The following is a 17,655-nucleotide window of genomic DNA, read 5'->3' as shown; positions in this document are numbered from 1 at the left end:
TGAACAATTTACCATAGAGTTTTTTCTTATTCCTTTTTAGTCCTTGGGGGAGTATTAAATAGGCAACCATGATAAGTAGAGTGAATAAAGAAAATATTTAAATAACTTTAAAGTATTCACTAAACCATCTAACTAAGATAGTTAACTATTTTCAATTTTTTCAAAACTTTCAAAGAAGTCTTATAGGAACATTTTTCATTATTAAGGATATTATGTAGCATTTCAATGAGCTAGATCTTGCAAAGAATAAAATATCATCTAAAACGTGAGTTAAACTAAATCCTTCAAAAAGGATAACTACTATTTTTCAGGTTGCAGTATAATGTTGCAAGTATACAAGAGTATTACGTGATGGTGGTTGTTCGTGCCAGCAGATTCAAGTGCTATTGTAAAAACTCAACAAACTAACAAACTATATTCAATTTTTATTAGTTTTTTTTTGTATATTTTTTTTTATTATTTAAAAAAAAAAGTGTTTCTTTGAAATTTATCCTTTTCTTATATTTTTTTTTTATTTTTTAGCTACAAAGAGTATAAAAATCGAGTATATACGTGTTTACCTATTAAAAGACGTGAAAATTGAAAACTTTTGCAATATAAAATTTGGCACACTCAGCAATTCTGTTTATTTTTTCTACTTCGTTCGTCTATGTCTGTTGGTTTTGTAAATCGTTCCTTATTGATTTTACTCAAGGGTTAAGTTTAAATATTACAAGTTTTTGGCAGTAACTATTTGAAATTTACTCTCTATGCACGTTTTATCCCTTTTTTTCCATTTGGAAGCAAGTTTTAGATAGGATGAAGAATTTCTGTGTGTGTGTGTGTTTTTTCTTATTTGCTTTGTTGGAACTTTTGGGAATATGTATATGGATAGAGAATTATATGGCAATAATATTATGACAGCATTATTCTCTCTGCAGTGCGCGTTTTCCAGGTTGCATGTCTGACTTTTGGAGAAAACAAAGTTTTATAATATTCTATAGAGTTCTTGTGTTGAGGTTTTTTTTATTTTGGTTTTTGTATTTTACAAAACCACACGTAACACATTGGCGAAGGTAAAGTTTTTCTTGTAACTTTCTTATTTTTATTTTTTTTGTATTTAATATTGATAAAATGCCAAATTTTGTTTGAAATATAATTTCTTATTTGTGGCTGAGGGTTGATTGTATCTATTTATTTGATTTGCATTCAGTTAACAGTTTGCAATATGATACAACATTCTTTTTCATTATTCATATTGATTTTTTATCATATAATATATGTACATATATTTGTTCATCTGTGGCATCAAAGCTTCTCAACTACTTATCGTCATGGTGTCAAACTCGATATGGTTGAAAGTGTCTGCTGATTAAAGGTAATGTGATGTTTCCTTAAACATGATTATAGCGCGCTCAAGAGGCAAAAAATCATAAAATATTTGTACTTAAATTTTGTTTTTAATATATTTTTTTGAATAGGTATATAAAGACAATTAAAATTTTAACTTTATTTCGAAATTAAAAAAAAAAAAAAAAATCATGTGTGCAATTCACACGTGGTTCAAGTGAAACCATAAAAATTATTTTAAAAAAATCGAAAAATATAACTTTTTTTTATTCCATCACTTTTTTTTATATGACAACCTACAATAAATTTTATACCATCAGAAAACTTATTATTTCAGCTCAAAATATTTATATCGACCATGTCTATACAACATCTACAAAAAGAGCTAGAATTTGTTTTAACTCAATTAGTTTTCATAAAAAAAGCAAAACAATCAATCTCTTTTCTCTTCTAACATAATTAAATACATTTTTTTAAAAGACAACCTATAATAAATTTTATATCATTCATTATTATTTCACCTTTTATATGACGCTTCAATCATATTTCTACCATGCCTACAAAAAAAGTTAGAATTTTTTTAAGACAACCATGTCGAAATTTCAAACTGAGATTATGGTACTTCCTCTACTGCTAGCTGGTCATCGGCAACAAATCTTCATAGGTGTTTTGAGGTATTTTTCAAGTTTTTCAATTAAAGATTATATAACTTGTAGAGCACGTACCGTTATGTGTGATATATTAAATGAAAGGTAATATTATCAGCATGCGTATTAAAGTTAAATAAATTTGTTATGTGCTCTAAATTAAAAGATATAACGTGTTTAGAAAAAGAACATCTTTTCACCGTTATCTCAGAGTTTTGAATATGAAATTAGTTGAAATTTTGCACAATCATAATTTATTTATCTATCTATTTAAACAAAAATGTTATGATCAATTGATTTTTCGTTTCACCTTGTTTCAAATCACTACGATACTAGGGAAGTTTTCACTTCAAAAATTACCTAAATAAAATGGATAAGTTAAAAAACTAAAGCCGGACTGCTCGAAAATTACTGTCAGAAAAGTATGAAACAAGGAAATTAATTTTCTCATCTAAAATTCTTATTTTATGCCACCTACCCTAACAAAAAAAGTATTCAAATAATACTTAGTGGTATAACCACGGCTTTCGCATGATCTAAGACGAGTTTAATAGAGATCACGATCACAATAAATAAGGGCTGATGAGGTCGTTGGCAAAATGTTCTAAGCGAACACTTACTTACTTCTTCTTACTTTTAGATGAGGCAAACTATCTTAGACTTGCATTGAATGTGCATACTTTTTTCGAAACTTATAATATAGATGAGTTGGTGTATGCTGCCATTATATTTTGATTCAAATTTAATTTGCCTTAAGCGAAGTTGATTTTGAAGTTTGTCTTTTTCCATCTATTAGCTAGGTACCTTCCTAATTTAAAATACTTTTTAAATTAACATACTTAATAACGATATGAATTTCGGAAACATCAAATTCAAATTTATAAATCATCTTTTTACCATAATTTAAAAACACAAGAAGATACATCTAAATAACTTTTTAATAAACTTTTACTGAAGTAAATGAAATTTTCAAACTTTTTTTTTTTTTGAATGGCACTTTCTTTCTAAAATTTCAAAAACAGGACATTCTACAAAATTCAAATATAGTACATCACTCTTAATATATCTTTGCAAGGCCAAATTTATTTATGAATATTTAATAAGAATTTCAATGCATAGAAAATGCCCTCCTTTCTTGAGAAAAATATTTATTTAACTTCATTAGGTAGGTACTTGTTTGTGATTGAGATATAAGAGCCACCATCCATCAAAAATTTAAATTATATTTCCATTTCGCACTCTTCTTCTTGGTAAAATTGACCAAAAACGAAAATAAAGTAGGTACCCCTCAAAAGAAAGTGAATAAATTTCTTCTTTATATTTTTGGTTGATTGCTTCTCCCTTAAAAATGTAGATACCTGATAAATGTAATTAGATATCCATTTCTAACTTGTCTCTTCATTTATTTTTTTTTCCAACCAAATTATCATTATTTATTCACTCTCCTGAGGATGAAAAATTTCATTTCTAGTCTTTTATTTTTTTGGACTTATTTTCACGCAGTTAGTTAAAAAATCGTTCTTTTTGTGATAATCTAATCGGGAGAACCTGTGTGTGTATTGTTGTTGTCCTTGGAAAGGAATTTTTTCTCTGTTTTGTATTTTAATTTGAAAAAAAAAAAAACACCAATGGCGTGGGGGGAAAACGCCTGGCCAAAACGCCAGTGGCTTGAGTGTATACAGCATGAGTGGCACATTTGCCCTTGTTTACCGTTTTTGGCTTATTTAGTTTTTTTTTTTTTTGTTCTTGGAAAGGGGAGAAAAAAATCACAGCAACATCTCCTTAGACTGCCTTGCTGCTTGTCCCCATTTTTGAAGTTGACAAGTTGAAAAGTTTTTTTCTTTTTTTTTCCTTAAACTGTTGTTTCATTTATTTTTTTTTTTTTTTTTTGTTTTCTTCACTGTTTTGCCCTTAAGAATAATTTTAATTCAAAGAGTCTATTTAAAGGACTTCTCACAAAAACAGAGCGCTCCAAAAACATTTAAACATACAAAAACACATACATACACTTGTACTAGTTAGGTATATCTTTAAATGTATTTATACTTTGGAAACAACATAAATATTCACGAAGAGTTCTGAGAAGAAATTTTTGAAAAAGCATTAAAGTGCACCTTTATAGTGCTTTGAAGTTTAATAAAAAAAATAAATATAAAAAATTTAAATTAAAGTAAAAAAAACTTGTGTTGACTGTTTACGTCAGTTAAAGTTTTCTTTTAAGATTTTTTTTCTTGGAAAGAAAAACTTTTGTCCTGAGTGTTGAAGCTTATAATATGCAAACAAACCATCAAAAGGACCTCACAAAACGAGAGTGTATTTTTTTTTTATTTTTCCTTATTTATTATTAGGTTTATCGTTCATATTCTCCTTTTATTAAAAAAAAATCATGGTTGAAGTGAAACCTTAAAAATAATTTTAAAAAAATCGAAAAAATATAACTTTTTTTTATTCCATTACTTTTTTTATATGACAACCTACAATAAATTTTATACTATCTGAAAACTTATTGTTTCAGCTCAAAATATTTATATCAACCATGTCTATACAACATCTACAAAAAGAGTTAGAATTTTTTTAACCCAATTAGTTTTCATAAAAAAAGCAAAACCATCAATCTCTTTTCTCTTCTAACGCCATTAAATATCCATTTTTTAAAAGACAACCTATAATAAATTTTATATCATTTCACCTTTTATATGACGCTTCAATCATATTTCTACCATGCCTACAAAAAAAGTAAGAATTTTTTAAAGCCAACCATGTCGAAATTTCAAACTGAGATTATGGTACTTCCTCTACTGCTGGCTGGTCACACTGGTCGGCAACGGATATAGAGCAAGAACCAAACCCTACTTTTCGAGAGGAATTTTATGTGCTGAGTCCGAATCTGAAGTCAAAATTTCACTGGCACGTCACGTTTTTGAAATAATTGAATATTAATAGGTCAAAAATGCGTGTTTTTGGGTACATTTGACATCGAATTACATCACCGTTAATTTTTTTTGTAAAATTACTTATGCAATCTCAAAACGCCATATCAACACGTCCTAAAGGTATTTATATTTTTTCAAAATTATTTTTTTTTCTCAAAGATATTGAAAAAAGAAATTTATGATAGAGATATCTCAAAATCTTGATTATTTTTTTTTCAAAGTAATGAATGGTTTTTTTAATCAAATTCCATCTTGCGTCTTCTGATTTTACTTATAAAGAACAACATATTACGGAAAATATATATTTTTGACTAAACATAAAAAAAAAACTCAATTAAAAATTAGTTTTTGAAGCTTTATAGCGAAAATAGTGATGAGTATAGCTCAAAAACTAGACGTGATAGAAAAAATCTGTAAACAGTTTTGAATTCAGCACACTAAAGTCAATCAAAATCACCTTGTAAAGTTCTTGCTCCCGACTTTTTTTAGATTTTTGCCGACCAGTGTCATCGGCAACAAATCTTCACAGGTGTTTTGAGGTATTTTTCAAGTTTTTCAATTAAAGATTATATAACTTGTAGAGCACGTACCGTTATGTATGATATATTAAATGAAAGGTAATATTATCAGCATGTGTATTAAAGTTAAATAAATTTGTTATGTGCTCTAGATCAAAAGATATAACTTGTTTAGAAAAAGAACATCTTTTCAGCGTTATCTCAGAGTTTTGAATATAAAATTGCACAATCATAATTTATTTAATTACCTATCTACTGTATAAATTTCATTCATCTATCTATTAAAACAAAAAAGTTATGATCAATTGATTTTTCGTGTCGCTTTTTCGTTTCATCTTATTTCAAATCACTACGATACTAAAGAAGTTTTAACTTCAAAATAAAAAAAGAGAAGAAAACTAATTGCATATATGCAGATGTGCAGGTGTAGAGGAAATAAATTCAATTTCAATTAATTTCATTTACAAGACTCTTTCGAATTGCATTTTTCTTTTACTTTTTTTTAAGTATTTTCATGGAATAAAAAAAAAAATTCATTCAAATATAAAGTTTAAATTTTTGTTTAATATTTCTTTAAAATCTGATATTTAAACGTGTCGTCGTCGGTCTGAAATGAAATATTTTAATACTGACAAATGTTTGAAATTAAATAGAATATAGGATATTTATTCAAATAAAGTCTCAAAATGTCCTTTTGAAGGAGTGTGGCCATTAAAGGTTGTATATAAGGTCCCGACTATGAGTAATAAATAACTTGGCGTCATTAAAATTTTTTGTGTGTGTCCGTCTGGTCTGCAAAAAATGAATAAAAAAAGGACATAAATATAAAGTTTAGTGTTTGAAATATTATAATGGTTCTATTTTTAGACTAGGCTACATATTCATTTGCATTTACTTTTCAAATTATTGTTAGGTTGTAAATAAGGACCCTTAAAAGTTTTTAAATATTCAGTTCAGGAACATGGTTTTGACAAAAAAAAAGAATACATTTAATATTCGGTTAATGTTATGGTTCAAGTTGGACAAAATAAGTCTCCTTTTTGAAAATCAATTGAAGGCATTGTTTAATGATTTTATAGACCAGTAAGTAAATAAAATAAAATTCACATACTTTCATTTACGATAAAAGTAGTTTTGAATGTAAGAGCTTTTTATGTTATAGGTACTTAAATCATACAAGATTATTTTGGAATTTGCTTTTTTTTGAAAAAAAAAAAAAGAAAATCGTTCGAGACGTTTTTTAAAGTTAAAAATTTTCAAAAATTAAAAAAAAAAAATTAAAATTTTTACAGTCGTTTTTGAGAAAAGTTAATTTTGTTCCTAAGAAAAATTTCAACTTCAACAATCATTAAAATTATGCTTAATCAAAAAAATTCTTGTTAAACTGGTTTAAAATAATTAAAAATAATAAATAAAATAGTCGTCAATAAAAATTGAAAACTTCTGCAGCTTTTAATAAGGGTGTCCAAAAAGTAATGGTTCAAACAAAATATGCAGATAGGCAAACTTAAGGGCTCTCAGAATTTGGTAACTTGTTCATTTCTGAAATTTCGAAAAAAAAACTCTAATCGTTTATTATTAAATCTTGCTCAGTTATTGCAGTTCTTAAAAAAAGTATAAACGTTTCCAAAGTTAAAGTTAGATAGAAAAATATTTAAATTTGAATTTAAAAAAAAAAAAAACAGAGCTTTTCAGAGTAAAAAAACAAAAATGAACAAATTATTTCGAATATTGCTTGTTTCTTTCACTTTAAACAAAAAAGCCTCTTTTTTGGCTTGTTTTTTTTTGCTCAGAAAAACCTTGTTTTGTTGAGTTCAAATTGTAATATATATGTTTTTAAATAGGGTTGGGGTCAAAATTCTGCAGGGGTCAAAATTCTTTTGTCAAAATTCTGCTTTCAAAATTCTGCTTTTCAAAATTCTGTTTTTCAAAATTCTGCTTTTCATATTTCTTTTTTACAAAATTCTGCCAAAAATTTAAAAAGGGTTTGGAAAAATCATCTTTTTGAAAAACTATCTGCTTATTTGATTACTTACCTACATAATTTGCATTCTTTAAATGCATAATAATTTTTGTTTTATAAATGAATTAATTTGAAAATATTAAGAAAAGCTTTTTAATACTAAACATTTCCGAAAATAATTCAAAATTTTTTTAATTTGTCAAATAAAGATGAATATTCAAAAATTTGAATAAGAAAAGGAATATCTTGTATCAAACAACATCGGTTCCAATAAGTTATATATTTTATTTGAAAGAAAGTCAGTCTTCTATGCATTTTAAAAAATATTTGCGACATTTAAACAAAAAAATTTAGGAAAGTACCAATGTTGAATTACATTAATGAGGTGTATTTTTCTTTAGTCAGCGCATAGGTATGCTATAAAAAAAAACAGAGTTGGCAGAATTTTTTTGTTCAAGTATAATGCTGGTAGAATTTTGAAAAGCAGAATTTCGAAAAACTGAATTTTCGTTAAAAAAGCAGGATTTTGAAAAGCAGAATTTTGAAGACAGAATTTTGACCCGATCCCTTTTAAATAGAAGGACATATGACTTTTTTTTTAGTTTTTACAAAAACTTAGCTTTTAATCTAAAGTTTCCATTTCACATTGAAAAAATACCTTAAATTCAAATCATGAATTTAATTTGAATCAATATATTCTTTCATTAAAACTGTCAATCATGTAAAACTAACACAAAACTGTGTATGAAATAACATGATCAATTGTGAAGTTAACAATACTCTATTGTTAAATCAACATGAAACCATGTCAAAATAAAATTGATGTTCATAATCAAGTTGAACTCAAACCATCAGATACCTATACATCTTTTTTGGTACACTACAAGAGTGTACGTTGTGTGGATATAGTTATAGTTAGTTATTGATGTGAAATGGCTGTGAAATGGCTTATTTAACCCTCAGTAGGCACACTTCTTTTTTGCGAATTTGGTTTGTACTTCTTCATGTCGCTAGAACTTTTTTCGGTCTCACTATTTTATTGAGAATCATATATGAAATTGATGTAGAATATTCCGAGGAATTTGAATATTGTATTCACAATTCAAAAAAAATGTATTTTCACCCTTATAAAGACCCATTTTGGTGACCACTTTAAATTTTTGTCCTGCCAAATTTGACTAAGAAAAAAAGAAATGTTTTATTTTATTTGATATTTTTATGATATTGTAAATTTTAATGCACATAAACAATGTTATGCACATCTGGCAAAACTCCACTATAAATCAAAAGTTTTCAACTTCTTCCTGATTTTACTTATAAAATATGTACTTTTGCACGGAAATAACTATGAAACGTTATTTTTTTTTTGCTTTTTGTATTTTTATTTTGAATCTATCACACTTCTCCAGTAATCGAAAAAAAAAAATAGATGTTTGTCTTCATAAAAAGTGATTTTTTTCCAGATAACAAATTTTCTAAAAAAAAAGAATTAAACTTTAAAATAAAGATTAAATAACCATCAATACAGATTCTGATAATAACAGAAAATAAAAAAGGAAATAAACTCCATTATATTTTACTTCCACTAAATAAATTTTACAAAGTGAAAATGAAAAACTAATTAAATTAATTAAAAATCTCTTCAAAGTGAATTTAAAAAATATATATTCAGTGTAATAGTTAGTGCAATTTTCTACAAACAAAAATATAAATTATAAAAGAAAATTGGAAAATAAATAAAAAAAAATAAAAAAAAAACTTTTTACATAAAGCATCCTTCATCCTTTAATACTCCCGTCTGTCGTTTTAGATAGTGCTGCATATACTCACACCCATTAAACACAATTCATTAATCCAAATGTCCTTCATAGAAGATTCACCCCCAATCGGGGTGAACAAATCGCATAACGTTAAATCTAGTAAAAATTATCGTTCAGTGAAATAAATTTAAAAAGAAAAAATCTAAAAAAAAAAAAAACATTGATGAAAAAAACTCAACTAACAATGGATTCTCTTGAGAGGCTTATGCGTGCTGCGCCTCTGCCTCGGGCTTTGCCCGGCACCAAAGGCCAACAACGTGCCTTGGTGCATGCTTCTTTAGCGGCCGCAACTGTCGGACGAAAAGGACGTCACTTGACGGGGACCTTTTGTCTGACCGGCGACACAATGGAAGGCATTATACAGTGTTTGGTGTTCCTTAAAGCTTTTTCGGTAAGTCATCATAAAATAAGAAAAAAAAGCATCTTTTTTGTTTCTTTTAGACAACCATTTTGCTATTTAGCATAGAGCTACATAAATTATTATAGAACAAATGCGATTATGTATTCTTGAGTTGTATGTTCGTTTTCTTCTCTTGGGCAGGCAAGAATTACATAATCAGGAAGAAAAGGATCTTCTAAGAAGTAGAATCAGCAGCATGTCGTTGAACTATGTCCTGGGTGCTCCTCTCTGCTTCACTCACAGCTTGAATGTATATCGAGAGGAGCACAAAAAGGATTTATTCAAAATTATTCCCCATATTTCGTATTTCCTTTTTTTCTTTTTTTTTTTTTTTTTTTTTTTGTTTTTTTATTCTATTTCTTAGCTTGACATGTTGACCTAAAAATCATGTTAAATCATCAACAGAAGGCAAAGGGAGAAGGATTCTTCGAATAGCTTCGAAATGGATGGAGAAAAATGAGAGGAATTGAGAATGGGATGGAGTTTTTTGAGTTAGATTCAGTGAACTGTAACGAATTGCTTCATCCCTTTTGCTGTCACAGTTTGGGTCCTTTATCGTCTAACAGAGAAACAGAGCAGAGAGTATAGGTACATCCTTTTCTGTGATGTAGACAGTTCTATGGATTTTAAGAGATGAATTGTGATTTTCTTTCTTTTATACTTCAGATATATAAATTTTTCTGATTTTGTATTCCTTCCACTTTTTTTTTTTCAAAGAATAACTTTTACTTACATTTTTGAGAGGAGGGTTTAATGTAATGGAATACGGGATATTTGTATCTTTTTTGTTAATGATGGTTGAAAGGGATATTGCTTGTATCATTTTATGAACAGAACATAACAAAAAAAAAAAAAAAAAACAAGCGAAAAGAAATTATTTATGTGTTCACATTTTAAAGTGAAAGAAAAAGGAGGATGCTAGACCTATTTTTGAGAGCTTGAAAATTGTGATGGCATGTTTTGTACATTTTTCTTCGTCTTTGTTTTCCATTTCTTTTCCACATACGTTATCCTACTGAGAAGTTAATGGAGTATACAAAATCGAAATTTTTAGCATAAGAAGAAGATAGTTGTTATAAATAAAAACAAGATAATATTTTTTAACATCAGCAAAAAAAAAAAAAAAAGTTGAACCAAAAGTGGTTTGATAAAAATAAATCATTATCTAGACAAGTAAATTATTTAAAAGAAAACCTTTTTAAATTGGAAAATAGAATTCGGTTAAGAGTTTCATGAATATTTAAGTAGGAACTCGGGATAGAAGGTTAAAATGGCAACACCATAATGAATACAAATCAATCCTATAGATAGATAGATTATATAAATCAATCCTATGTAATTGTGGTATTCAAACATAGTTACTCAATTTACAGAATTTATTCCCTCCTTACAAAACACAATTTCACCCAAAATAATTTGATAAAATTTCTAAATAAAAAAAAACACCCTTTGATCTATGATTTTTTTATTGGCACCGAAGATTCTTGGTTCTTATCTTAAATGGAACATAATTGATGCATTTCAATAGGGAGTAATTTTTCTTACTGGATTTTAGCAATAACTTAAAAAAAAAAACTAAAACTTATTTAATTCTTTATTCCCATTACATAGCAAAAACAATATTTTTATTAAGTTTCATATGGGTACAATTTGTAATATTAATATTTTTTTATTTCCTCTATTTGCTAATATTCTTGGTACCTGTGTGAGGATAGTGAAATATTTCTGCCAATTTTCACTGGGCATCGTTTTTGTCAAAGTTTTATTGGTACTAATTACAAATTTCATGTTTTCTAAAAAATAAAACACCCTTTAACTTAAGATAATTTGTTTGTTTCTTTATTTTAGGTTTTAAATAAAACGAAACCACCATTTTATCAATATTATTAATGTAATAACAAAAAATATTGGCTACTATAAAAAAAATTGAAATCAGTGATAGTTTCATCAAAAATACCTAATATTTTTGAGAAAAGAAGTTGCGGCAGAAATCGATTTTCTTAAAATTGATTTTAAAATATGTATTTGATTCATATGATATAATTCATTTGGCATTCAAAAATAACACTTCAAATTTAATTAAAATCAATACCTACAGGAATTTCTGTGAAATTGACACTTTTGTCAATACCTTCTTTCCGAGTTATGTTAAAAATTTTGATCAGCTCTCAGACTTATTTATTGAATATTATTTATTTTATAAATCCGCGATAAATCCAATAAAATCAATGGTATAAAAGGTACCCTCACGAAATTCAATAAATATGTCCTCTTTCTATTCTGGATTTTCCCTATTTTTCCCAAAAAAAAAAAAAAAAACACCCTTTAACCTAAAATATTTGTATATAGACTTTTTGTGTTCTTGGTTTCTGTTATAAATGAAACATTTTTATCAATTTTTATTGGTGTAACAATTTTTTCCCAGTTTTTGTGGTACCTACTAATTCCGAATTTTATCATTTCTTGAAAAAAAAAAACAACCTTTCACTCAAGATAATTTTGTACTTTTTATAGATTATTAATTCTTATAATAACCAAAACTTTTTCACCAAGTTTTAAAAATTAATAAAATTTTAGTTAGCTGTTATGATGCCTTTCAAAAAAACACCCTTTCACCAAAAATAATTTTAAGAACTTTATGAATCCTTTGTCCCTGCTTTATATAAAGCCTTCATCCCGAATTTCATCAGTGTAGCATGTTTTCCACATGGATTTTGGTTATATTTTACCTGTTGAAGTCAAAAAACAAGCAACCTTGTTTTTAATCAGCAATAACTTTTCTTAGAGCAATCGTTTAGACTTTATTTTTATGTCATTAGATTCAGCATCAAAAAATACCTTGAAAACATGTATCATATGATGATATTCGACTAACAATTTTTTTCAGTATATTTTTGACCTTCAGCCCCTTCCTCTTCCGCGAAAAAACACCCTTCCATCCAACTTTTTTTTATAGACTTTTTTTGTCCTTGGTTCTTATCCCAAAAGCCAAGTTTCATGAGTGTAACAGTTTTTTATTTATTTCTTGATTTTATGTACTATTTTACCTGTACCTACTTATAATAGTCCAGTAATTTTAGGCATTTTTAACCCCAATCTGCGGAAAAATTCATACTGGTCTGAATTTTGCTATACACCTTCGTTACTGCGTTGTAATGAAGATGTGAAAAATCGACATTGATATCATGCCGGCGTTAGAAGTTACAGAGGTCAAAAGGTCACAAAAATCAGTTTTACGCATATATCTCGCGACGTGTTGGTCGAAGATCAATAGGGGTCCATGAAAAAATTGTTTGTCATAAAATTATCTACAAATATTGTCTTATTTTTTTTCTGTAACATCAACCGTTTTCGGAATAGAGCTATTTCAAAAAAAGATATTGATAAATTGTAAATAAATAAAATTTTGCATTAAAAAATTGCTATTGCAAATAAAAAAATTGAAAAATAAAATCGAATTTCTTACGATTTGTAATATTTGACCATTATTTTCTATTTCGTTGTTGAAGCAAATGTAAAGCCAAATTTTTTCAAATTGTAAAAAATTCGACAAATTAAAAAAAAAAAAAAATTAATGCACACATTTTGCACTGAATTTTTATTTTTCAATGCAGACATTTTTATTTGCAATAACATTTTTTCTAATTCTATTTTAAATGCTTAAAGCTTCACCAAAGTATCAAGGCATTCCGAATAGAAAATTTCTCAGAAATTTAAAATAAAATTTCAAAACAAATTGTTTTTTTTTTACTATAGAATGGACCTACCTCATTTTGAAAGTAACTATACAATTGATTTTGCGTTAAAATCCGTTAAAATATACTAAGATTGCTATCCAGATCTCAAAAGCCTAAACTGGCTAATTGGCTTCAAATTATTGAATAATAATAATCTTTATTTTTGTACTCATATTATGCCTTCCATTTTAAATTATTGAATAATATTTCATTTATGTATACATTTTTTTAAATTTACCTTTATGAATATTTTAATAATAAAAAATTCTTTTTCCTCTCTTTACAGGTAAGTTCATCCAACTGAATGATTTTTCATTAAAAAAATAAATCTACTTTCATGTGAGTATAATACACCATATTGTGTGGTAAAAAAAATCCCTATTAATTAGAAAAATACTAACGACAGTCATCAAGTTCTTCAAACAATGAAATATAATGGTATTCAAATATAAAAAAGGTAGATACTCCAATGAAAAAAAAAAAATATAAAAAAACCTGTCCTTTTCCAAATATTTGTTTTTTTGATAGAAATTAACTACTAAGCTACAAAATTTTCCAATCAATCACATAAAAAAAAAAAAAAACAAAAAAAATACCTTTCCTTCCTCGAATTAAATTCACTAAAATTTCATTCAATATCTATACTTTTTTAGGCACTCTCGTGTTGTGGTTTTCAAATTGGGAATTACATAATAAAAAAAAAAGAGGAATGAATGTATTCAGAGATATAAGTCCTTATACATATATTGAATTCGAGCTATTAAAACCATAGAAAATAAAATGCACGACTGGGTCGCACGAACTTGCTCTTAGAGTTGAAGTTGCTTAAATTTTTAAGACTTTTTATATAGAAACTTGGGAAATGTAGGTACATAAAAACAAACAAAAAAAACAAAAATAAAATAAAATTCATTTTTCAAAAAATAAAACAATATCTGAAATTAAATCGCCCCACAAAACAAGTATGCAGTTTTATTTGATATATTAAGGTGCGTTTTTAGAAAAAAAATTTTCAAAATCGTTAGAGCCGTTTTTTAAAAAAATAATTTTTTATAAATAATTTTTTGAAAAAAAAGTTTAAAAATAAAACTGGTATGCCATTTTGTAGAAATAACTAATCAACATCTAAAAACAAAATTTCAAAAAAATTCAATTCCCGTTTTCGAAAATTTGATTTTTCAAAAAAAAATTTTCAAAATTTTTTTAAACATCCAAAAATAATTGTTTTCAAAATTTTATTTTTGGCTTATATTTAAATTATATAAATGCTTTTGTATAAAAAAATTCGTTGAAATACAATAAGTAGTTTTGTAGAAAATCCGATTTGAAAAAAGCGGTCCTATGGCAGGTACCGTTTATAACGATTTTCAAAAAAAAATTTTTTCTTCAAAAGATAGACATTGTTTAAAAACTAACATATGAATTTTTTTAACAAAATCGTTGAAGCCGTTTTCGTGAAATTAAACTTTTCCGAAATTTTTGTATGACAGGTACCGTTATTTTTGGTCCGAAAAAATTAATTCCAAAAACGCCTCTGGAGAGTCTCCAAAAACTACTACATAGCAAGTTTGGAGTCAATCGGTCCATCCGTTTAGGCTCTAGTTCCTTATAAAGACAGACAGACAGACAGACAGACAGACAGACAGACAGACAGACGGACAGACGGACTTCCGGGACCCACTTTTTTGGCATTGTCTATTATCGTAATGTCATGGAAAAATGTTATCTCAACTTTTTTTTTTGTACGAATGCATAACTTGATATACAGGGTGTCCCAAAAGTAATGGATCAAACGAAATATGCAGATAGGCCAACTTTAGGGCTCTCATAATTTGGTAACTTGTTCATCCCAAATCCTTACGGTTTTCAATTTAATGCAGTTTTTGTGAATTATCGAAAAATCTCGACTTTGCAACAGTATTTTGCTTCCTCCGGTCATAATTGATTTTTGTTTTTTACAATTCTTTCACTAAAACATTGCCTAATAATAAGAAATAATTATTTAATCAAAATATTTTTTATTTCATACGCCATTTTGCTGCAAATTATGTAACAGTTCCATGTTTTATAAAAACTCAATTTCTTACTTTTATTTGAGAGGAACATCCCGAAAAAAAATTGTATGGTGTGATACTGGTTTATTATTTTAAAAACTTGCCGTGTTATTGCACTTTTCAAAAATGTATAAAAATTTCCAAAGTTCAAATTAGAACGAAAGATATTACAATTTTAATGCAAAAAAAACAGGGGTTTTCAGAGCAAAATAACAAACAAAAATCGAGGCTTTTATTCAAAAAGAAATAAACAAACAACAGTCGAGGAAATGTGTTTATTTTTCTTTGTTATTTTTCTCTGAAAAGGCCTGTTTTGTTGCATTAAAATTGTAATATCTTTTGTTCTAACTTCAAGTTTGGAAACTTTTATACATTTTTGAAAAGTGCAATAACACGGCAAGTTTTTAAAATAATTAACCTGTGTTACACCATACAAATTTTTTGCAGTGTGTTGCTCTGAAAAAAAATTAAGTAATTGAGTTTTTATAAAACATGGAACTGTTAATTAATTTGCAGCAAAATGGCGTATGAAATAAAAAATATTTTGATTAAATAATTATTTATTCTTATTACCCAATGTTTTAGTGAAAGAATTGTAAAAAACAAAAATCAATTATGACCGGAGGAAGCAAAATACTGTTGCAAAGTCGAGATTTTTCGATAATTCACAAAAACTGCATTTAATTGAAAACCGTAAGGATTTGGGATAAACAAGTTACTAAATTCTGAGAGCCCTAAAGTTGGCCTATCAGCATATTTCGTTTGATCCATTACTTTTGGGACACCCTGTATATAGTACCTATATCGCAAGTAAAAAATATAAAATGAAAAAAACAACACACTCATTTCTATATTATCCTTGTTTGGTTTGAAAAAAAAACATAAATGATTTTAATTGAATTTGTTTCAATTGTGACGAAACCAAATTCAAACTCATTTCGTGGTTTTACAAAATACATAAATATAAATAAGTATTTTAAGCCAAATCCCCATCAAATATGTATTGTTTGTATAACCTATATAAAATGAATGAAATCAATTATTATTATTTTCGTAGCAATTAAGGTCGAAATAGATATAAGAAGTACCAAAAAAACGTTTTTATTGACTTTGTTTTTTTTTTTGTTTAATAGTAGGTATATTTTGTGTAAATATGTAATCTGGTTTATATTTGAAATATATTTTTTAAATAAATTCGTTAAAATAACACACATTAAAGTTCATTTTATAAGGTGATTCGGAATAAAATAATAAAAAAAAAAAATCATGTGTGCAATTAAAATTATTTATTTTGCAAGAAATAAAAATCGAAAATATTTACCTTATTTTATTCCATCATCTTTAAATCCATATCTTTTATATGACAACCTAATAACTTAAATAATAATAAAATTTATATCATCTGCAAGCTTTTTATTTCACATATTATCATGTTTCTACGATGCCTACAAAAAAAGTAAGAATTTTTTAAAGCCAACCATATCGAAATTTAAAATTGAGATTACGGTTCTTCCTGCACTGACTAATGGCTGGTCATCGGCAACAGATCTCCACACGTGTTTTGAGGTATTTTCACGTTTTTAAATTAAAGATATGTGTGATATATCAAATGAAAGTTAATATTATCAGCGTATTAAACTTAAATAAAATTGTCATGTGCCCAAATAACGTGTTTAGAAAAAGAACATCTTTTTACCGTTATCTCAGGATTTTGAATATTAAATTGAATGGAATCTTGCACAATAATAGTTTATTTAATTACCTATCTACAGTAAAAATTTCATTCATCTATCTATTAAAACAAAAAAGTTATAATCAATTGATTTTTCCTGCCGCTTTTTCGTTTGATCTTGTTTCAAATCACTGCGATACTAAAAAAGTTTTCACTTCAAAAAATTACACCATTAAAAAGCTTATACAATTTTCTGAATAATAAAGCCATACTTAAATTTTTATAATGCACAAAAAGTATACAAATAATTTATTGAAAACAATCATTTTCATCAAAAAAGCGAAAAAACACGTAATTTTATCTTCTCACGCTATTAAATGCATTTTTTCACTAACAACTTATAAAAAATTTTATACCATCTGAAAGCTTATTGTTTTACCTTTTATATGACGTATCAATCTCATTTAAAAGATGCCTACAAGAGAAGTTAGATTTTTGTAAAGTTTGTAAAGTGGCTGGTCATCGGCAACAGATCTCCAAGGGTGTTTTGAGGTATTTTTCAATTTTTTCAATTTAAGATTG

The 17,655-nt window shown here is 26.8% G+C and overlaps 2 protein-coding genes across 16 annotated transcripts in view; both read left to right on the top strand.

The window, feature by feature from the left end:
* The window catches only part of LOC129908341 (uncharacterized), a 60,053-nt gene extending 50,703 nt beyond the window's left edge, over positions 1-9,350 (top strand). The window contains exon 3 of the transcript XR_008771263.1: positions 8,854-9,350. The gene's annotated coding sequence lies outside the window, so the exon portion shown is untranslated. The remainder of the gene's footprint in view (positions 1-8,853) is intronic.
* LOC129908337 (neurobeachin) overlaps positions 1-17,655 on the top strand; it is a 646,575-nt gene that overhangs the window by 402,010 nt on the left and 226,910 nt on the right. For 7 of the 15 annotated variants that reach the window (XM_055984764.1, XM_055984767.1, XM_055984763.1 and 4 more), the window contains exon 1: positions 9,355-9,601. The exons of 1 other annotated variant lie outside the window; for it this stretch is intronic. In XM_055984764.1, the coding sequence (XP_055840739.1) occupies positions 9,374-9,601 (228 nt within the window). In that variant the 5' untranslated portion in view covers positions 9,355-9,373. Of the gene's footprint in view, positions 1-9,353; positions 9,602-17,655 lie in introns of those variants that run through there. 7 more of the 15 variants (XM_055984759.1, XM_055984758.1, XM_055984754.1 and 4 more) reach the window with 2 other exon arrangements.

This window comes from Episyrphus balteatus, chromosome 2 (genome assembly GCF_945859705.1).
Source record: "Episyrphus balteatus chromosome 2, idEpiBalt1.1, whole genome shotgun sequence".
Classification (NCBI taxonomy): domain Eukaryota; kingdom Metazoa; phylum Arthropoda; class Insecta; order Diptera; family Syrphidae; genus Episyrphus; species Episyrphus balteatus.
The sequence above is the reverse complement of the archived record's forward strand: the minus strand, read 5'-3'. Positions and strand labels throughout refer to the sequence as shown.